General features: G+C 44.0%; 1 protein-coding gene across 2 annotated transcripts; it reads left to right on the plus strand.

Moving 5' to 3' along the window:
- The first annotated feature begins 206 nt into the window (after nt 1-206).
- Nucleotides 207-20728, plus strand: LOC137385019 (C-type lectin-like). 2 transcript variants are annotated; one of them, XM_068059759.1, is made up of 6 exons: nt 207-291; nt 7637-7690; nt 9536-9708; nt 19550-19672; nt 19756-19858; nt 20548-20728. In XM_068059759.1, exons 3-6 carry the CDS (start codon nt 9568-9570, stop codon nt 20625-20627), a joined length of 447 nt encoding a protein of 148 aa, XP_067915860.1. In that variant the 5' UTR covers nt 207-291; nt 7637-7690; nt 9536-9567; the 3' UTR covers nt 20628-20728. The 2 variants fall into 2 exon arrangements, with proteins under 2 accessions (XP_067915860.1, XP_067915859.1); XM_068059758.1 differs by lacking the exon at nt 7637-7690 and having other exon boundaries at nt 213-291.
- Nucleotides 20729-22313: the final 1585 nt, after the last annotated feature.

The raw sequence follows: 22313 nt of genomic DNA on the forward strand, positions 1-22313 counted from the left end.
TAATTTTGACATCATTAATGGTCCAGCCAATTGGATGTGACTTCAATGGTTCCATAGGTCTCCACAGTCTGCTATATATATTTGCAGAAGCAGTTCAAACCCCATCACATCAGACAACTGGGAGAGAGAGGTAGGAATGGGAGCAGGAAATCCCCTCCTTTAATTTGAAACCTTGACTGTAATGTTGAGTTTTTGTCTTGTATTTCAGGTTTGAGAAAAGGAACTTCACTGCAGACATGATGTTGGTGACAGTTTTGCTGCTGAGTGCATTGCTTGTCAGTGATGTGGCAGGTAAGTTGATTCTATTAGCTCTTAGAAATCAATTATTGCTAGCAATAAATAAAGATTAAAAATAGCTACACAGTGAGTGTATTAGGACTGTAGAATATGGGAAATTGGGGACAATCAGACTGTCCTGGATGACCACCTGTAGGAAACCTCTCTTGTCTGAGACACTCCAGCTCAGCTTCATTGAGCTGAAGTGAATTAGAGATTCTCCAACACAAGGGAGGTGAAGGAATATCTGCATTGTTTCTCCAAATTACAGTCACAGCTCATAGTAAAACAGTGCAGGAAGAGGAGTGTGTGACTGTCTGTCAGCAACCAAGGGGAGGTAGAGAAGGAGGTGCCACAGACACTGATTCTGTACAACAGGTATGATGTACTTGCTGCCAGAGAGGATAAAGGTGAAGGCTGCAGGGAGGAGTCATTTTATGTTAACTATGGTCTCATGGAGCATAAGGCAGTCCAATTTAGGGGCAGTGACTGATACAAAATGGAAATATGGGGATTTCATAATTAAAGATGATTGCAGTTGATGCTGTTATAACTGAGAATCCAGGATTGTGTTGCCTACCTGGTGTCTGCATAATAGATATTTCAAAGTAATTGGTGAGAAGCCTTGAATTGTTGAGACTAATGACACAGGGAAAAAGTGTTGCTCATGGAGTATTGAGGAACTTAAAAAAAAAACAGGATGCTATGAGTGTTAATCTTTGGATTACAACCTAACTTAAATGCTAATTGGTAAATTGATGGATCAGGAAGATGAATGTGCAGCTGAAAGACTAGTGAGAAGGAAGGGTTCCTGTACTGGGATAGGAAAGTGCTGCAGTTCTAGGATGAGCCAAGCTCCCAGCAGAAAGGATAAATAGGGCTGTAGATAAAACTGAATACTAATGAATTATGGGAGGGATCAGGTAGTAATGGACTAAAGATAAAAGAAAAACTATCAAGCTAGAAACAATATTTATAAGCATTGAGATAAAGAATAAGGGATTGATTATGCTGTGAGCAGTATACCACAGATCACCTAGTCCTAGGAAAAGAAACTGGAGGAAAAATTCTATGAAATGAGTATAATACATAAAAGAATAAATCATGGGAGATAGTAACTGCAAATGAACAGGAAGTGAGAGAATTGGAATGGAGTTTTTAGTGTGTATACAGAACTCCTTCCTTATCTCACGTGTACAAAGCTCAACAAAAATCTAATTAAAAAAAAAAATGAACCAGAGCAAACAAAAGAAGCGGGTGTAGATGTAGGAGAGCATCTAGGAAATAATTTCAACATAATAAAGATTAAGATAATGATTGAGAGGCATGAGAAAAATGAAGGCTAAAGTCATGAGGCTGGATTTTAAGAGCCCACTGTGGATCTCTGCAGTGAGCTCAGAAAATGGCAGGCCACACTCCAAACAACTACCATGATTGTAAGTGAGGTGGCTCATTTAAATAGCTGGGGTGTCCTGCAGCAGCCCCCCCCCCCCCCCTCCCCACCCAATCATGTGGAGAGGGTGGGCTGTCCATGCTTGGCAATGGCATTAGCTGCCTGGGCACAGGTGCTGGTGCCATTTTTAAAGGGCAGCATGTCCTGCTGCCTAATTTACTCTTGTTTTAAAGACAGACCCCACAAAATTAAGTACTCTTGTAATGCCCTCTTCTCATCCTCCCAATAACAAGCACATTAACTATTTGCCCTTCCCTCCCCTGTCCTGTCCCAAAATGCTTAACTGTAACATCTGACCTTTACCCACCCAAATGACACAGTTTACGGTTCAACCATCCCTACACCAATTGTAGTTGTGACCCCTGCACCCAACACTAAAAATCTTAACTCTACCCCCTTCACTCTCAGTGTGGCACCACCTTTCCCCACATGGGGATTTGAAGGTGTTGGAGTGCCAGCTGCTGCACCAAAGTGTATGGTAATTCATTCGCTTTATTGATTTGAATATTTTAATTTAATTGTGGTTTGATCCCCCAGTGACTGGGGCCGCCATGGAGCCTCCTGTCCGCTGGGAGGATCTGGCCAGGCCCTCACGGCATCTAGGTTTGTGGCGCTCCTCATCTGGAGCATCTTCAAGTTAGTTTTTTTTTCTCCCCCCTCCCCACCCCCCTGGAACCTGATGTCTGGGGAGAACAAGATCCAGCCTATTGTTTGGAAAAAGCTACTTTTGAAGGAATGAAGATGGAACTACAGAAGACAAACTGCAATAGAACAGCAATGGAAATTGTTTAAACATAATCCACTTTTTAAAAAAAAAAGTATGAAACACCATAGATAAAGAGAAGACTATTGGAGCAGAGTGACAGACACCAGAAAACTAGAAGAAAAACTCAATGTGACCTCCTAGTCAGAGCCACAGTGCACAGCAGTGTAGGTAAGATAGATAAGCAAGTTTATTCAGGGTCTTTAATAGTTTGTATTTGTGCTTTAGTGTTAGCTAAACAGTTAAATAACCTAAAGAATATAATAAATATGAACTAAAAAGTAAAGGAACTTGACTGACAGTAAGAGAAATTAAAAAAAAAAAAACTTGGTAATGTCAGGACAAGGGAGTGTGAAGTGATTGGGTGTTTCCTTTTGTCAAAATCAGACATGTCTTGAGTTTATTTCTGGTAAATCTAAGTAATGGTCTAATAAATATAGGCATAACAGGGCACCTCTGTCACATTGCCAGCACATTATGTGCTGTATGTGAACTCTAGGATGTTTCCTGTGTCCCAGATAATATGTACAGGAAGTGCCTCAGCTGGAGGAGTTTGAGCAGCAGCTGGCATTACTGCAGAGCTACCACAAGGCTGAGCTACATGGATGGAATGTTTCAGGAGGTGGTCACCTCGCAGCTTAAGAGTGTGTAGATCGAGGGGATGGGTGACAGACGAGGAGGACTCGACAGATTGTGCAAGAGTCTCCTGAGTACATTTTGCTCTCTAACTAGTATTCAGTTCTGAATACTGGTGAAGGTGGTTCCTCTGGTAAATACAGCCAGAGCCAAGACTACATTACCATGGGTGGCTCAGCAGTACACAGCTGGGGGCAAATGAGGAAGGTCAAGAAAGCAATTGTGATCAGGGATTCAGTAGGTAAGAACAATCTGATGTTTCTGCAGTTGCAGAAACAACTTCAGGATGGTATGTTTCCTTTCTGGTGCCAAGGTCAAAGGTGTCACTGAGCAACTGTAGAATATCCTGATTGGGGAGGGTGAACAGCTAAAGGTTGTTTTCCAAATCTGTCAACGACTTGGGTAGAAATGGGATGAGGTCCTGCAGACAGATTTTTAAGGAGCAAGGAAAGAACTTTCAAAAGTAGGACCTCCAGACCATAATCTCCAGATTTCTCCTGGTGCTATGTGATGCTGTGTACAGAAATGGGAAGATCGTGCAGGTTATTACATGACTGGAGTGATGTTGCATGAGGGGAGGGCTTCAGATTCCTGAGGCATTAGGCCTAGTTCAGCAGGAGGTGGGACCTGTACAAACTGGATAAGTTGTACCTCAACAGGATTGGGATCAATATCACCAGGAGGGAAGGTTTGCTAGTGTGGGTGGGGGGTGACGGTGGTTTAAACAGGCTTGGCAGCAGGATGGGAACATGAGGGTAGATTCTGAAGTGAGGGGAGATAAGGTGGAAATGGAAGGCAGGAAAGTAGTCACCAAGTATGTCAGGCAGAGAAAACAAAGGCTAGAAAATACTCCACAAAGGAGTTTGGCAATGCTTAATGTACTTCAATGCAAGGAGTCTAGTGGATAAAGCAGATGAGCTGAGGGCATAGACACTTGAAAGTATATCATAGCTATTACTGAAACATAGCTTGAAGAATGGCAGCTGGACATTCCTGGTAAAAGGGATTTCAGACTGGGTAAAGGAGGATGAAAAGGAGTTTGGGATCACAGGTTGGTTAAATAGCTGTGAGGAGGATGTGGTAGAAGGATCACCAAATGAAGCCTTATGGGTTGCAGTAAAGAACAAAAAGAAGCAATCACACTGCTGGGAGGGCTTTATAGACTCTCAAATTGTCAGTGGGAGATAGAAGAGCAAGTATGTAGGCAAATTAGATTGCAAAAACAATAGAGCAGTCATAACATGGTTATTTAATTACCTTAATGTTAACTCTGAGAATCAGGGTTAACATTATGGAGGGCACAGAACTTTGGGCCTAGGCAACTGAGTGCAGCCACCAATCATGGATTGATTGATTAAAATCAGATATTCAAGAGGCCAGAATTAGATGAGTGCAGATATCCTGGAGAGTTGTAGGGCTAAAGGAAATTAGAGATAGGGAGGGCTGAGGCCATGGAGGGATTTGAGAACAAAGTTGAGAATTTTAAGATCAATACTTTGCCTGACTGGGAGCCAATGTATGCAAGTGAGCACAAGAGAAGTAAATGAGCGGGACTTCATGCAAGTTATGACACAGCAGAGTTTTGGATGAGCTCCAGTTTATACAGGGTAGAATGTGGGAGACCAGCCAGAACACATTTGAATATTCAATTCTGGTATGAATGAGTGTTTCAGCAGCAGATGAGCAAGATAGGAGTGAAGTTGGGAGATGTTAGAGGTGGAAATAAGCAGTCTTAGTGATGGCATCAATATGGTTGGAAACTCATCTCTGGGTAAAAATGACACCAGCAGACTGGTTTAGTCTCAGACTTCCCCAGGGAAAGGGATGGAGTTGGTAGCTAAGGAGTGGAGTCTGGAGCAGGGCTGACAATGTATTCAGTGTTGCAATATTTAATAGCAGGAAATTTGTGCTCATTCAGTACAGCATGTCAGATAAGCAGTCTGATAACTTAGCAACAGTGAAGGAGTTGAAAGGTGGTGGTAATGTTGAGCTGGGTGTCATCTCAATACATGTGAAAGCTAATGCTGTGTGTTTGGATGAGGTTGCTGAGGGGCAGCATATAGGAGTGGGACAAGGATAGATCCTTGGACAGCAGAGGTAATGGCGTGGGAGCAGGAAGAGAAGCCATTGCAAATTATACCTTATCTATATTTAAATGAGCATGGAACCAGGTTAGGGCTATCCCACCCAACTGGAAAACAGTGGAAAGGCAGGAAGAAGTCTCTATGGGAGAGCATTTTGTGGTAGTGATTGTTCATTTAGATTTGGTGTAGTTATGGAACAGGATAAAGACCAAGAATTGGGGAAAGGTCAACTTTGGTGCAATGCAATTTGGCAAAAATTGACTTGAAACAGATATTTGAACCTGATCAGTGTCAGAGCAGTGAGATCCATTCAGAAGAGATGGAGAGTTCAGAACAAATATGTTACCACAAAGAAAGGCCTTTAGTCCCAAATCCAGAACCCATCTATCAAAGAGCATGAGGCAAAAAAGATGCTTGCATCAAATGTCAAAAGTTGAATACTGCAGACAGCCTGGTGGCACATAAAACGTGCAAAGAGAAGGTGTGAAGAAAATACAGGCATAGAAAAATCAAGAAAATCCAAAGATGTTTTATAAATGCATAAAGAGCAAGTGGATAGCTAAGGAAAGAGGGCTGAATAGAGACCAAAAAATGGAGCTTGGACATGGAGGCAAAATACTTTGCATCTGTCTTCACGAGAGGGGGGTGATGCAGATGTCATATTTAAGGAGTGAAATGTGATGGGATATTCATAGTAAGCAAAGAACTATTAAGTAGTTTAGCATCTTTGAAAGTAGATAAATTGCCAGGTGCAGATGAAATGTTCCAGGCTGCTAAAAGAAGCAAGGGAGGTAAAAATAGTGGAGGCTCTGACCATTTTTTTTCAAACTCGTGCTCAAGACATGGGTCAGGAAGACTGCTAATGATATGCTTTTTTTTTTTTTTGAGGACAAGATAACCAGAGCAATTAAGGCCAGTCAGCCTCTGGTCAGTGGTGTGAACATTCCTGCAAAAATTGAGGGAGTACAAACTCATTTAGAAAGGCATAGATTAATTAGTGCAAGTCAGCATGGATTTCAAAAGGGAAAGTTATGCCTGGTTATCTTGATTAATCCTCCTTGCATTCTCCTTAAATTTCAATGAGTGTAATGTATTTGTGTTTTACATGGATATTAGCAAGCTGTTTGACAAGGTTCCACATGGCAAATTTGTCAAAAGTAAAAGCCTGTGGAGCCAAATGTAAGTGGCAAGTTGAATCCAAAGTTGCCTCTGGCAGTGAGCAAAGAGTAATGGTTTATGGGTATTTTTGACTGGAAGGCTGTTTTTTTTTTTTAGTAGGGTCCCACTGAGTTCAGTACTAGGTCTCTCTCTGTTTATGGTATTAATCATTTTAGATTTAAATGTTGGGGGCACAATGAAGTTTGTAGTAATGAAAATTGGCTGTGTGCTTTAACTTCTTGCAGTTTACAGCCTTCCTGATATCAATGGACTGGTCAAGTGGGTCGATAAGTGGCAAATGCAATTTAATCTGGAGAAGTGAGTTAATGCATTTGGGGAGAGTAATCAAGGCAAGGGACTACACAATAAATGGCAGGATACTGAGCAATGTAAAAGACCTGAGGGTGCATGCCCCACAGATCCCTGAAGGCAGCAGGACAAGTAGATAAGTTGGTTAAGGTGGTGTGATACTTTTATTTCTCAAGGCAGAGAATATGAGTAGGAAGCTTGGTAGAATTGCATAAAACCAGTTCAGCCACAACTCGAGTATTGTGTGCCATACTGGTCACTGCATTACAGGAAGGATGTGATAGCATTGGAGAGGGCACAAGAGATTTGATGTTGCCAGAATGGAAAATTTTTAGGCATGAGGAATGATTGGATGGTTTGTGGTTTTCTTTGAAACCAAGAAGATTTGAGGGGGAATTTAATTGAGCTGAATCCTTTCTTCCTCCAAAAAGGTCGCAAGATTGAGTCGATGGAAGAACCTATTTCCCTCAGCAGAGGTCCATTACCAGGGGCATAAATTTCAACCAATGGCAGAAGGATTAGAGGGGAGTTGTGACTTTTTACACCAGAGGGTAGTGGACACCTGGAATTCATTTCCTGAAAGGGTGATAAAGCAGAAATAGTGTCTTTTTTTAAACTTTCTTGGCTATACACTTTCTGCAAACTGCAGGGCTACAAGAGCTGAAGTCGGATTAGATTGGATAACTTCTCAGCCAGTACAGACACAATGGGCTCCTCCTGTGCTTTAAATTATATTTCTTTCAGGGTAAAATTGAATCTATAGAAAAGGCATGCACTAGATACATAGTCAACAAAGTAAAAGTATAAATACTTACAGAAACTTGTATTTTATGTTTCTAGCTAGCTTTCTCTCTTAGTCTAATTTCTTCTGGTTTTTTGTCATTCTTTGTGCTATGACTAATCTTCACAGTATTGTGCACTTTTCTTTCAATTTGATGCTATCCTTCTCTTCTATAGTTAACCACAGGTGGCACATCCTTTTGTAGTGTGTTAAGGGGCTGGGGTGCTCAGGTAAGCAATTTTTAAAATCTCTGATTTCATTGATCCTGACCTGTCTGCACATTGAACAGCTGCCTGGGTTTCCATGGGACAAGAGTATTTGTTTATGTTGAAATGAAATTTGAGGGGTCAACTAGTGCAGGGTTGAGCACTGTACCTTCGCTTGGCATTCATGGCCACGTTCCAGTGTCTTTATCATCCTGGCCCTTTAATGAGCTGCCTGCTCTCCTCAGCAAGGCAGTGGCAGCCCACCAACACAGTTGCTTGCCTGGGCTGCTGGTGCCAGGCAGGCAGCTCCCAGCCCCTGGAGACACTTGGCGCCTCTAATTGGGTGCAGACCTTGCCTCCTGTCCAATTAGGGCACTAACATTGTGGGGTCTGGATCCAGAATTCATCCAAGTGTCGAGTTCATGACCTGATTTGAAAATCTGGCCCCTTCTATCAAGGAATATTTAATGCCCAGTCCTGCCCTTTGAGTTATGCCTCCATTATTGCCACAACATCATATTCTCATGTAGCTATCTGCACCTGCAGCTCACCAGCTTTATTTACCCCACTTCATGTGCTTACATGCACTCTAAACCAAAATTTAGAGCTTTATTGTTTTACTTCTTAATCCAACCCATCTAATACGTTACTATTTCTTACACAAGTATTACATCCCTCTCCCAATCCATTGTGCACCTTGTTTATCCTTGCTAATGCAATAGCCTGGTTCCCATCCTCTTACAGATTAGTTTAAACCCGACCTAACAGTACTCTTCTGAAAGAAATGTTTGGGACCCTGGAAAGTGGGAAGGAAGGAGGTGGTAGAGCAAATGTTGCAACTTATCTGCCTGCATTGAAGCAGAAAAGGTGACGTTAAGAGTGGACCAGGGTATTGAACAATAAGGGTCCCTTAGAAATGCTGAAAGGTGATGGGAAGGAATCCTTTTTGGAGGTGGCAGAAATTGCAGAGGATGCTCTGTTGAATGTGAAGGCCAGTGGAGTGGAAGGTGAGGATAAGGGAAACCCTTTCGTGGATCTGAGAGGGAGTGGAAGGGATGAGAGCAGCAGTGCAGGAATTCTGACACTGTAGAGAGCCCTGTCAACCACCCTGGAGGGAATCCTTGGTTGAGAAAACAGGAAAACATATCAGAAGCACTGGTGAGGAAAGTGGCATCATTACAGATGCAATGAAGATAGAGAAACTGGGAGAATGGAATAGACTCCTTACACTTACTCCAATCACTCTTCCTGACATTCAGGCAACAGTGGAAGTGACTGGGTTTATAATAAATATTCATTAACAACATCTCCACAGAAATGGAGGTGGAGCATTTGAGGAAGGGGAGAGTCTGATATGGACCATGAAGACAAAGAAGGGGTGGAAGTTTGAAGCAACCTTGTATTTAAGACCCAAACTGCAAAAGTTACAGTATTCAGGAGAAACCTCTTTAACCAGAGAATGGTGAGAATGTGGAATGTGCTACCATATGGAGTGGTTGAAGTTAAGAACATATATATGCATTTAAGGGGAAGATTGATAAGCACATGAGGAGGAGAAGGGAAGAGAATATGGTAATGGGGTTAAAGGAACTACAGTAGAGGGAGGCTCCTGTGGGGCAAAAACACTGGCATTGGCTAAATGGGACAAATGGCCTGTTTCTGTGCTCTTGTGTTTTATATTTCTATGTAAACAAACATGGGGTGATGAAAGGATTAATGCAGTAAGGTAAAAAGCCCCACACCCAGCGCAACCCCTGCCTACCATGTACCCATCAATTTTCTCTCCCCATGAATCAAATAAACTAAATGTTTGGGGATTGCTGGTGTGATTATTGTAGCTTGTTTTAATCTAATGTCCTTTAACTCCAGCTAATGGTGATCAGAATGGAGCATTTGAGAACATGGAACTAGAGACTGAAAATAATCTGAATCAGGATCTTGAAAAACGTGAATTTATGAAAAATTTTTGTGCTGATGGCAAGCAATGGAACCATTATTGCTACCAGCTTTTTAATGATGCAAAGACTTGGCAAGATGCTGAGGTAAGTTCCTGGAGTCTCCATTGTAAGAAGGAAAAACTTCTTCTTTGTATCTGGACAGTTCTGATTGACTCAGTTCCATCACCTGGGTAACATGGTCTCAATTGTATTCTACATTAAACACTGAGGACACTAGACTGACGTTGAATCCTAATGACGAGGGCCCAGGTTCATCCATGGACAGTAAGGAGAGTGTTATAACTGGTTTGAGTGTCTCTGGATCTGAAGAGTAAAATCAGCACAACTCCCTGATCCTGGTCACCATTCAGTGAAACTTTCTGCAAAATGTGTTGCATGGAAGCTTAGTGGGGACAGGATTGGGCTCCTGATCCTGTTCTTCAGATCAAAGGACCAAGTCCATTTGAAGGATTTACTGTCTGCCATTGAAAGGACAAAGTGCTTAAAAAATCAGTCACTGTTCAGATATTTTCAAACACCGACAAGACACATCTAAAGTTCGGTTACTCTTATTGACTGGGAAACTTGCATTGAGCGGTCTCCTCAGACCAATTAATTTGCTCCCTCCCTATTGGGCAATGCTTGTCACATAGACATGGTTCATTCTTCTATTTTCATTTTAAATATTCGAATTCCCTCATGGCATTAGCAAGAAATACCTGGAGTTAATTTATTTTGAGCCCTCTTAGGCTGTTTAGAACTTCCCATGATATTTCTTATATTATTGCTTTTGGGAAAGCACATTCCCTATTAAATATTTTGAAGGAAGTAATCGTGTATGCACTTCCTGTTCACACTTTTATACACCAACATTTATAATGGGAAGGCTGTTAAAGGAAAAAAAATTAAGGCTACTCAATTAGTTTTCACAGAATAATTGAACATTTTTATCAATAGACATGGTATCTGACTAATTGGTGCAAACATTCAACTCCTCTGTCCATTTTATACTGAATTAAACAAGCAGTGGGTGAGGGGAAGGAGAACAGACACATCAATTGTCCATTTAATGCTCGAGACCCACCCAGTGCTATATTCAGCCACACTTGGAAATGGGTAAGTAGCACCCCACCCCACCCCCCAACCACCTCAAACTAGCCTAAATCTACTTTAATATGCAAATCAGGGTCCTACACTTTGTAGGACCTTGATGTTAATTTCAGATACTAATAGGCAGACCTTGCATTGTACAGACTCTGCCCAGTTACACCAGGGCAGATGACCAAAAGCTTGGCCAAAAATTGTACTTTGTAAAGAATGCCTTGAAAGAGGAGATAGCAGTCAGTGAGGTTTAGGGAGGTATTGGAGATTAGGGCCAAGGCAACTGAAGTCCTGATTGAAAATCAGGATTGCACAAGACCAGAATTGGGTGAATAGAGCAATCTGAGCAGGTTGGAGAAAATTGAAAGGACAGGGGTGAGGCCATGGAGGGATTTGAAAGAGGATGGGTATTTTAAAATCTACACATTGGTAGTTAGTTAATGTTGCTCAGCAAGCACAAGGGTGATGTGTGGAGAGTAGGCCATTGCCCCTTCAAGCCTGTTTGACCATTCAAATAGGTCATGGCTGATTTATGTATTAACTCCATCTATCTGCTATGGTTGTGTAACCCTTAATACTCTTGCCTAACTTTCCATTGATCCCCAGTGTCAACTTTTTGGGAGAGAATACCAGATTTCCATTACCATCTGTGAGGAAGTGCTTTCTAATGTCACTCCTGGAAATCTGAGTACTAAATTGAAGGTTGAGATAATAGCTTCTCTCTTTACCTCAGCAACTCCAATATCTCAATCTGATTTCCCCTTAAATCATCTCATTTAGCCCCAGAATCATTCTAGTGAATCTGTTGTCTTAGTCATTTAAATTATTTTGTACCCACTCCATGAGCTTTGGTTGGCTGTTCCGATTTGGTACAGCCAACCAAATCGGAACTCAGTGATGCCATTGATTCCCTAGCCAGCGGAAAAGCCCCTGGGAAGGACAGCATTACCCCTGAAATAATCAAGAGTGCCAAGCCTGCTATACTCTCAGCACTACATGAACTGCTATGCCTGTGCTGGGACGAGGGAGCAGTACCCCAGGACATGCGCGATGCCAACATCATCACCCTCTATAAAAACAAAGGTGACCGCGGTGACTGCAACAACTACCGTGGAATCTCCCTGCTCAGCATAGTGGGGAAAGTCTTTGCTCGAGTCGCTCTGAACAGGCTCCAGAAGCTGGCCGAGCGCGTCTACCCTGAGGCACAGCGTGGCTTTCGTGCAGAGAGATCGACTATTGACATGCTGTTCTCCCTTCGTCAGATACAGGAGAAATGCCGTGAACAACAGATGCCCCTCTACATTGCTTTCATTGATCTCACCAAAGCCTTTGACCTCGTCAGCAGACGTGGTCTCTTCAGACTACTAGAAAAGATCGGATGTCTACCAAAGCTACTAAGTATCATCACCTCATTCCATGACAATATGAAAGGCACAATTCAACATGGTGGCTCCTCATCAGAGCCCTTTCCTATCCTGAGTGGTGTGAAACAGGGCTGTGTTCTCGCACCCACACTTTTTGGGATTTTCTTCTCCCTGCTGCTTTCACATGCGTTCAAATCCTCTGAAGAATGAATTTTCCTCCACACAAGATCAGGGGGCAGGTTGTTCAACCTTGCCCGTCTAAGAGCGAAGTCCAAAGTACGGAAAGTCCTCATCAGAGAACTCCTCTTTGCTGACGATGCTGCTTTAACATCTCACACTGAAGAATGCCTGCAGAGTCTCATCGACAGGTTTGCGTCTGCCTGCAATGAATTTGGCCTAACCATCAGCCTCAAGAAAACCAACATCTTGGGGCAGGATGTCAGAAATGCTCCATCCATCAATATTGGCGACCACGCTCTGGAAGTGGTTCAAGAGTTCACCTACCTAGGCTCAACTATCACCAGTAACCTGTCTCTAGATGCAGAAATCAACAAGCGCATGGGTAAGGCTTCCACTGCTATGTCCAGACTGGCCAAGAGAGTGTGGGAAAATGGCGCACTGACACGGAACACAAAAGTCCGAGTGTATCAGGCCTGTGTCCTCAGTACCTTGCTCTACGGCAGCGAGGCCTGGACAACGTATGCCAGCCAAGAGCGACGTCTCAATTCATTCCATCTTCGCTGCCTTCAGAGAATACTTGGCATCAGGTGGCAGGACTATATCTCCAACACAGAAGTCCTTGAAGCGGCCAACACCCCCAGCTTATATACACTACTGAGTCAGCGGCGCTTGAGATGGCTTGGCCATGTGAGCCGCATGGAAGATGGCAGGATCCCCAAAGACACATTGTACAGCGAGCTCGCCACTGGTATCAGACCCACCGGCCGTCCATGTCTCCGTTATAAAGACTGCAAACGCGACATGAAATCGTGTGACATTGATCACAAGTCGTGGGAGTCAGTTGCCAGCATTCGCCAGAGCTGGCGGGCAGCCATAAAGACAGGGCTAAATTGTGGCGAGTCGAAGAGACTTAGTAGTTGGCAGGAAAAAAGACAGAGGCGCAAGGGGAGAGCCAACTGTGCAACAGCCCCAACAAACAAATTTCTCTGCAGCACCTGTGGAAGAGCCTGTCACTCCAGAATTGGCCTTTATAGCCACTCCAGGCGCTGCTTCACAAACCACTGACCACCTCCAGGCGCGTATCCATTGTCTCTCGAGATAAGGAGGCCCAAAAGAAAAGAAAAAGAAAACTCCATGAGCTTTAGTGATTTCTGCACTTGGTTTCCTAAATCTTTCTGTTTCTCAGTTCCTAGTTTGTAACTGTTTAGAAAATACTCTGATCTATCTTTTAGGTCCAGAGTAAATCATGTCATACTTTTCCTCTGAACTCCATCTACCACACTTTCTGCCCACCTACTTAATCTATCAATGTCCATTTTCAACTTTCTGCTCCCATCTACACTGTTTACCGTGCAACCTAACTTGGGGCTGGATTTTACCAGTGCCTCTGCATCATGGATCCTGGCAGGGAGGTCTGTAAAATGCTTGAGAGCAGCCTGCCATGGTGGTGAAGGCCCTGCTAGATATTAATGGTGACAAGGTCTCAGTGCACCACCCCTACAGGTGGCAGGGTCTTTATTGAAATGAGGGTCCTAAAAATGCTAATTAACATACCTGCTCCCAGTGGTCATCTTGCACTGATTTTACAGCCACCAGCCTCAACTTGTACACCTTAAACTCTATATATACTGACTTCTGAGGTGAGACACTGGTGTGCAGGAGGGAGGAGTCAAATTATCAGGGCAGAGGGGGGTAGTGGGAAAAACCTTTTTCATTGGCTGTGGGGATGGTGGGAAAGAGTTTAAGGGAGGTGGTGGCAGAGTGGTATTGTCACTAGACTAGTGACAGCAAGACCCAGGGTATTCTAGGGACATGGGTTCAAATCCCACCACAACAGAAGGTGGAATTTGAATTCCATTAATAAAATCTGGAATTAAAAGCTGGTCTAATGATGGCCATGAAATCATTGTCAATTGTGGAAACTCATCTGGTTCACTAATGTCCTTTAGGGAAGGAAATCTGCTGTCCTTGCCCAGTCTGGCCTATATGTGACTCCAGACCCACAATGGTTGACATTTGCATCCCCTCTGGCTTGCTAGACCATTTCAATCAGTTGTATCTAATTGCTACAAAGTCAAGAAAAAAAGAAACTGGACCACCTGGCATTGACAATGGGCAAACCTAGCCCTGCCAACCCTGCAAAGTCCTCCTTACTAACATCTGGGGGGCTTGTGCTAAAGTTGGGAGAGCTGTCCCACAGACTAGTCAAGCAACAGCCTGACCTTGTCTGTAAGGTATGATTACAGAATATGACTATGTCCCAGACACTGCCATAACCATCCCAGTGTATGTCCTGTCCCACCAGCAGGACAGATCCAGCAGAGATGGTGGCACAGTGGTATACAGCCTTGAGGGAGTTGCCCTGGGAGTCCTCAACATTGACTCCCATGAAATTTCATGGTATCAGGTCAAACATGGGCTAGGAAACTCCCTGCTGATTACCACCTATTGCCCTCCTTCAGCTGCTGAGTCAGTACTCCATGTTGAACACCACTTGGAGGAAGCATTGAGGGTGGCAAGGGCACAGAATGTACTCTGGGTTGGGGACCTCAATGTCCATCACCAAGAGTGGCTCAGTAGCACCACTACTGACTCAGATGGCTGAGTCCTAAAGGACATAACTGCTAGACTGGGCCTGCAGTAGGTGGTGAGGGGAAAATATACTTGACATCATCCTTGGCAGTCTGCCTGCCGCAAATGCTTCTGTCCATGGCAGGAGTGACCACCGCACAGTCTCTGTGGAGAAAGTCCTGCCTTCACATTGAGAATACCCTCCATCGTGTTGTGTGGTCCTACCACTGCCAAATGGGATAGATTTCAAATAGATCTCACAATGCAAAATTGGACATCCATGAGGTGCTGTGGACTATCAGCAGCAGAATTGCACTCAACCACAATCTGTAACCTCATGGCCCTGCATATCCCCCACTCTACCATTATCATCAAGTCAGGAGACAAACCCTGGTTCAATGAAGTGCAGGAGGGCATGCCAGGAGCAGCACCAGGCATAATTCAATGAGGTGCCAACCTGGTAAAGCTACAACACTGGACTACTTGCATGCCAAACTGCATAAGTGGCATGCAATAGATAGAGCTAAGCGATCACATAACCAATGGAGCAAATCTAAGATCTGCAGTCCTGCCACATCTAACCATAAATGGTGGTGGACAATTAAACAACTAACTGGAGGAGATGGCTCCACAAATATCCCCATTTAATGATGGAGCCCAGCACATCAGTGCAAAGGGTAAGGCTGAAGCATTTGCAACAATCTTCAGCCAGAAGTGCCGAGTTGACGATCCATCTCGGCCTCCTCCTGAAGTCCCCAGCATCACATGATCGTCTTCAACCAATTTGATTCACTCCATGATTTCAGGCAATGCCTGAAGGCACTGGATACTGTAAAGGCTATGGGCCCTGACAAAATTCCAGCAATAATACTGAAGACTTGTGCTCCAGAACTTGTAGTGCCCCTAGCCAAACTGTTCCAGTAAAGCTATCACTGCATCTACACAGTAATATGGAAAACTGCCCAGCTTTGTCCTGCGCACACAAAGCAGGACAAGTCCAACCCAGATAATTATGACCATCAGTCTACTCTCTTTCGGTAAAGTGGTGGAAGGTGTCGTCAACAGTGCCATCAAGCAGCACTTGCTTTGCAATAACCTGCACAGTGATGCTTAGTTTGGGTTCCACCAGGGCTACTCTGCTCTTGACCTCATTACAGCCTTGGTTCAGACATGGACAAAAGAGCTGAATTCATGAGGTGAGTGACTGCTCTCGTCATCAAGACAGCATTTGACCAAGTATGGCATCAAGGAGCACTTCCAGAATGGAGGTCAATGGGAATCAGGGGGGAAAACCCTCTGCTGGTTGGCGTCATACCTAGCACAAAGGAAGATGGTTGTGGTTGTTGCTCAATCATCTGAGCTGCAGGAATTCCTCAGGGTAGTGTCCTAGGCCCAACCATCTTCAGCTGCTTCATCAATGGCCTTCCTTCAATCATAAGGTCAGAAGTGGAGATGTTCGCTGACTGTGCAATGTTCAGCACCATTTGCGGTGACTCGGATAGGGAAGTAGTCCATTTAGAAATTCAGCAAGACTTGGACAATATCCAGGCTTGGGCTGATAAGTGGCAAGTAACATTGCTTGGCACTTGTGTGGCATGAATGACTATTCCAGTAAGACAATCTAACCATCTCCTTGACATTCAATGGCATTGCCATCACTGAATCCCCCACTATCAACATCCTAGGGGTTGCATTGACTAGAAACCGAACTGGAGTAGCCCTATAAATACCATGGCTACAAGAGCAGGTCAGATGCTAGGTATCCTGCAGTGAGTAACTCACCACCTGACTCTCAAGCTTGTCCACCATCTACAAGGCACAAGCCAGGATTGTGATGGAATACGCTCTCTCCTTGCCTGGATGGGTACAGCTCCAACAACACTCGAGGCTTGACACCATCCAGGACAAAGCAGCCCACTTGACACCCTATCGACAAACATTCACTCCCTTAACCACAACGCACAGTGGCAGCACTGTGTACCATCTACAAGATGCACTGCAGCAATGCACCAAGGCTCCTTCGAAAGCACCCTCCAAACCCACGACCTCTACCAACTACAAGGACAACGGCAGCAGATGCATATGATCACCACCTGTAAATTGCCCTCCAAGTCACACACCATCCTGACTTGGTGTTCCTTCACTGTCCTTGGGTCAAAATCCTAGAACTCCTTTCCTAACAGCACTGGGTGTGCCTATCTCACATGGACTGCAGTGGTTCAAGAAGGCAGTTCACCACCTTCTCAAGCGCAATTGGGGACCAGCAATAAATGCTGGCCCAGCCAATGGCCCCCCACCCCCATTCCATGAATGAATTGTTTATTTAAAAAAAAAAATTCACGGGGTGGGGTGAAGGTTGTTACTGTTTTTAGGGGGATAGGCTAAACCTGGCTATTTATGCATTGGGGAATGGGAGAAGGGACTGCAGGTGTGGACAAATCATTTTTTATAGAACCAGCACCTTTTTTTAAAAAAATAAAATGTTTTTTTTTTCAAAGGGTTTTAAGCCCTTTAAAAGTGGATGCTGTTTCTGGGGATGGGGCAGCTGCCCCCTCTACATTGGGGATGACCGCTCCATTCCCTCCATTTAAATGAGCCTCCGGGCATAATATCATGGGGGCTCTGCAGCAGCCCTTCTGTGTAAGCCCTTGGTATCATCAAACTTGGATAAAGAAATAGTGCTGTATATCCAAGTTATTTATAAATGTAGTGAAAAGCTAAGGCTTCAGAATAGATCCCTGAGGGACATCATTAGTCACATCCTGCCAATTTGAGTCCATACCCATTATCCCTACTTCCTAACCAATTCCATGTGCTCTTCATTTTGCTAACCATCTCTTCTATGGAAACTTGTTAAATGCCTTCTGCAAATCCATATAAATAACATCTAGTCACTTCCTTTAATACATATTACTATCTTTTTGAATTCAACTAGATTTTTTAGGCATGATTTATCCTTTACAAATCCTTGCTAACTTTTTCTGATCAATTCATATTTGAACAATCATTCATTCCCTCATAACAGTTTTGAGGAAAATCGTATGTTTCTGTCCTGTCTTGGCTTATCTGCTATTGAAAGCCTCATCCATGTCTTTGCCTCTAGATTTGACTATTCCAATGCTCTCTTAGGTGTGAGTGCAGATATAGACAGCAGTGCTTTGGCGGGGTTCAGATTTACAGAGGGGGTAAAGCCAGCCAGGACAGAATTGGAATAGTCAATTTAGTGGTAACAAAGGCAGGGATGCAGGTTTCAGCAGATGAGCAGAGGCAGGAGTGGAGATGGGTGATGTTAATCAAGGTCAACTTGGATGCCATGGTTATGAACAGTCTGGTTTTATCTTGGACAGGGTCAGGGAGAGGGATGGTGTTGGTGACTGGGGAATGGAGTTTGTGGCTTGGACTGAAGCCATTGTCTTCAGTCTACCCAATTGGAAGAATTTTCTGCTCATCCAATACAGGGTGTTGGACAAACTGAGACAAATCAAAGGGCAGTGGATGGGTCGAGAGAAGTGATGGTGAGAGCTGGGTGTCATCAGCACACATGTAGAACCTAACAATGTTCCCTCAGATGATTTAGTTGATTGAAGTTACCCATCATAATTACCTTATGGTTTTTGCATCGCGTTTTAATCTGCAGTCGACTCCTAATGTTCACCCTCTATTTTTTCACATGGAGATCTAACCAGGGCAGTTCATTATGCAACTTTTCATCTCCTGCAGCATCAATTTGTTAACTTCCTGAGCCTGACATTGAGCCACACAATCTCCAGATAGCAATTCGATCTAAATTATATTAAACTGCATACAGACACAAATAGTAGCAATGGTCTATTATGACAACACTGCTTGTGTGGGTGTGATCACTTTTCAGTGACATGGACTGCAGTGACTGCCACCTGTATTGACAGTAGCTGTATGGATAGTTGGGAGAACAGAAGAAACACCAAATAACCCACAGAACATTCGAGCACAAACCCAGCCCAATGTCAGCTGATACACAGAAGCTGCAGCAATTACAATCTGATGGTTTGAAGCCCCTGTGACATTGGTTCCAAGTAAGCAGTGTCTGTGTTCCACAATTCACTGAAGTTTGGAGTCAGTCCATATCAGGATCTCATGGACACAGAGCAGGAAGTTGTCTGTTTTTTTTTATTGTTCACATTCAGCAAAAGAACAAAGTTTCAATATTAAACATTTTACATTGAACATATTCAGTTGAGTTACTCCAATGTCACAAAGGTGATGAGCAACAAATGGTCTGTTTTATTTTGGGCTGCATTTGCTGACAACTCAACCACTGAGTGATGCTGCAGTGGCACATGCGCAAATGCAGCCTGTGCCACTAAAATGTCGCACTCTGCGATGTCAGGAGCTGCCAGGACTAAAGGTGCCGCTGCTCAAATAATCACACGAAGGCAACCTAAACACATGGCAGCACACAATGGCTGGAGGGAGGGCAGGGGAAGTAATCGGGTGGAGGAGGAGCGTGCACCCGCCACAACTAAGGTCTTCAGCTGCTCTTCCACCCCCCCACCGCTCCCCCAAAACCCCAACCCACGCATTCTGCCCGTATTACGCAATAATGTCATCTGCGCATGCGCCAACGAGTCCTGGCAATGCAGAATGCAGCGCATGTGCAGAGAGTGAACCAATCTGCGCATATGTGGAGTCTGATGACGTCAGCTGGCAGTTGCGTTGTCAATAATCACTTACTTTATTTTTATTTGAAGGAGTACTGCAAGTCAGTGGTTCCAGGCGGCCATCTTGTCTCCATACGCAGTCAGGAGCACAACGACTTTATTAAAAATATGTTAAGTGCTGCCATTTGGATCGGTTTTAATGACATTGACAAGGTAACATTGCTTGAATTGTTAAATCACCTTGTTTATGCTAACAAATATACATTTCTAAATGTAATGACGTTCTATTTCCATAGGAGGGGAAATTCATTTGGACTGATGAATCTTCAACAGAGTTTGTGAATTGGAATGGTGGTGAACCCAATAATGCAGGAGAAGAGGACTGTGCAGAACTGCAGCGTAAGTTGCTGCTAAATGTGATGGATATTCTCCAATAGAAGATTATTTCTGCAGAAAAATAGATCAATGGATGAGATTCTAGCTGCCTCAGGGTGGTTGAGTTTTAGACTTTGACAGGGCTGTACTTCCTGCCCCATTTGCGCCAACTTTCCAGTTAAAGTAATTTTAATGGAGGAAAGGACTGATTTAAATGTCTGGGGCGGACTGCCCCCAATGACGTGGAAGGGGTGGGTTGTCAGTCTCTGGCAATGACGTTAGTGGCCTTTGCACAGGCGCTGACTCCATTTTTTTGAAGGGCTTCGAGCCCTACATTTCAATTTTAATAGTTTTTATAGTGATTTAAAATTGATTTGAAAAAATTAAATATGTTTCGCGCCCCCCCCCCCCTCCAATAACCACAGAATTCATTCCTTGCCCTCTCCCCTAAAATAATTGCTTTGTGCACCTGACCTTCTCCCTTACCCGTCCAGCAAAATTCATAATCTCTGCCCTTTACCCCTTCCCGCCATTCCCTACACCAGTCTGCGTTTGACCCTGCTTCCCCCACTCCCAAACTGAACTCATGGGTTAAGAGACCGGTAAAGTTAATGGATCACAGATACTGACTCTCTCTCAATGGGAAGGATTAAATAATTAGATAAATAGCTGCCTGTTTCATTGATGGATTCAATTTATTTCTATATCTGCAGAGTCAGGAGGTTGGAATGATCTGCAATGTTCTAACGTCAAATTGGCTTTCGTTTGTCAATCCAAGCGGTGCTTCATTTAGAGGAATCTGGTGATGCTCCACAGATCTTTTCCAAGAGTGGATTCATTTCTCGATTTGTTTGTAGCTGCAGTCACTGCCTGTGGTGACTGGACTGACTTATTCTCTCAGCCAATAATAAATGTAATTGCATCTTGAGTTGTGTGAGCCTAATTTATCAAACCTTCCTGTTCCACTGTAGCTTCCTACCCACCTCTTCATTCAATACTGCATTGGGGAGAATGTGACAGAATTTTTTTTAATTCATTCGTGGGATGAGAGCATTGCCCATGAGGCCAGAATTTATGGTCCATCCCTAATTGCCCTTGAAAAGGTGGTGGTGCACTGCCTTGACCAATGCAGTCGATGTGGTGTAGATATATCCAGTGTGCTCTTCAAGTGGGAGTTCCAGGATTTTCACCCAGTGACAGTGAAGGAATGGTAATATCACTCCAGCCAGGATCAGGCGTGCCTTGGAGGGGGATCTTGGAGGTGGTTTTCCCATGCACTTGTTGCCCTTAATCTTCAACAATAGAAGTCGTGGATTTGGAAAGTGCCGTCAAAGGAGGCCTGGTGCATTGCTGCAGTGCATCTCATAGATGGTATATACTGCTGTCACTCTGCAGGAGTACATAGAACAGCACAGTACAGGCCCTTTGGTCCACGATGTTGTGCCGAACCTTTAACCTACTCTAAGATCAAACTAACTACCTACCCTTCATTCTACTATCATCCATGTACCTATCCAAGAGTCACTTAAATGCCCCTAATGTATCTGCTTCTACTACCAATGCTGGCAGCGCATTCCACGCACCCACCACTCTCTGTGTAAAGAACCTACCTCTGACATCTCCCCGAAACCTTCCTCCAATCACCTTAAAATTATGCCCCCTTGTGATAGCCCTTTCCACCCTGGGAAAAAGTCTCTGACTATCCACTCTATGCCTCTCATCATCTTGTACCCTTCTGTCAAGTTACCTCTCATCCTTCTTCGCTCCAATGAGAAAAGCCCTAGCTCCCTCAATCTTTCTTCGTAGGACATGCCCTCCAGTCCAGGCAGCATCCTGGTAAATCTTCTCTGCACCCTCTCTAAAGCTTCCACATCCTTCCTATAATGAGGCGACCAGAACTGAACACAATATTCCAAGTGTGGTCTAACCAGGGCCTTATAGAGCTGCAGCATAACCTTGCGGCTCTTAAACTCAATCCCCCTGTTAATGAAAGCCAACACACCATACACCTTCTTAACAACCCTGTCAACTTGGGTGGCAACTTTGAGCGATCTATGGACATGGACCCCAAGATCCCTCTGTTCCTCCACACTACCAAGAATCCTGTCTTTAAGCCTGTATTCCGCATTCAAATTTGACCTTCCAAAATGAATCACTTCACACTTTTCCAGGTTGAACTCCATCTGCTACTTCTCAGCCCAGCTCTGCATCCTGTCAATGTCCCGTTGCAACCTACAACAGCCTTCCACACTATCCACAACTCCAGCAATCTTCGTGTCATCGGCAAACTTGCTAACCCAGCCTTCCACTTCCTCATCCAAGTCATTTATAAAAATTACAAAGAGCAGAGGTCCCAGAACAGATCCTTGTGGAACACCACTGGTCACCGAGCTCCATGCTGAATACTTTCCATCTACTACCACCCTCTGACTTCTATGGGCCAGCCAACTTTGAATCCAGATAGTCAACTTTCCCTGAA

This window comes from Heterodontus francisci, chromosome 27 (assembly GCF_036365525.1).
Source record: "Heterodontus francisci isolate sHetFra1 chromosome 27, sHetFra1.hap1, whole genome shotgun sequence".
In the NCBI taxonomy this organism is placed as follows: domain Eukaryota; kingdom Metazoa; phylum Chordata; class Chondrichthyes; order Heterodontiformes; family Heterodontidae; genus Heterodontus; species Heterodontus francisci.

Excerpts from the sequence above, each read along its gene's own strand:
- LOC137385019 (XM_068059758.1), top strand. The coding sequence starts at position 237 with ATGATGTTGGTGACAGTTTTGCTGCTGAGTGCATTGCTTGTCAGTGAT. Across the intron at positions 292-9,535 it reads GCTTGTCAGTGATGTGGCAG|CTAATGGTGATCAGAATGGA; the intron begins GTAAGTTGATTC and ends CTTTAACTCCAG. Across the intron at positions 9,709-19,549 it reads AGACTTGGCAAGATGCTGAG|GAGTACTGCAAGTCAGTGGT; the intron begins GTAAGTTCCTGG and ends TTTTATTTGAAG.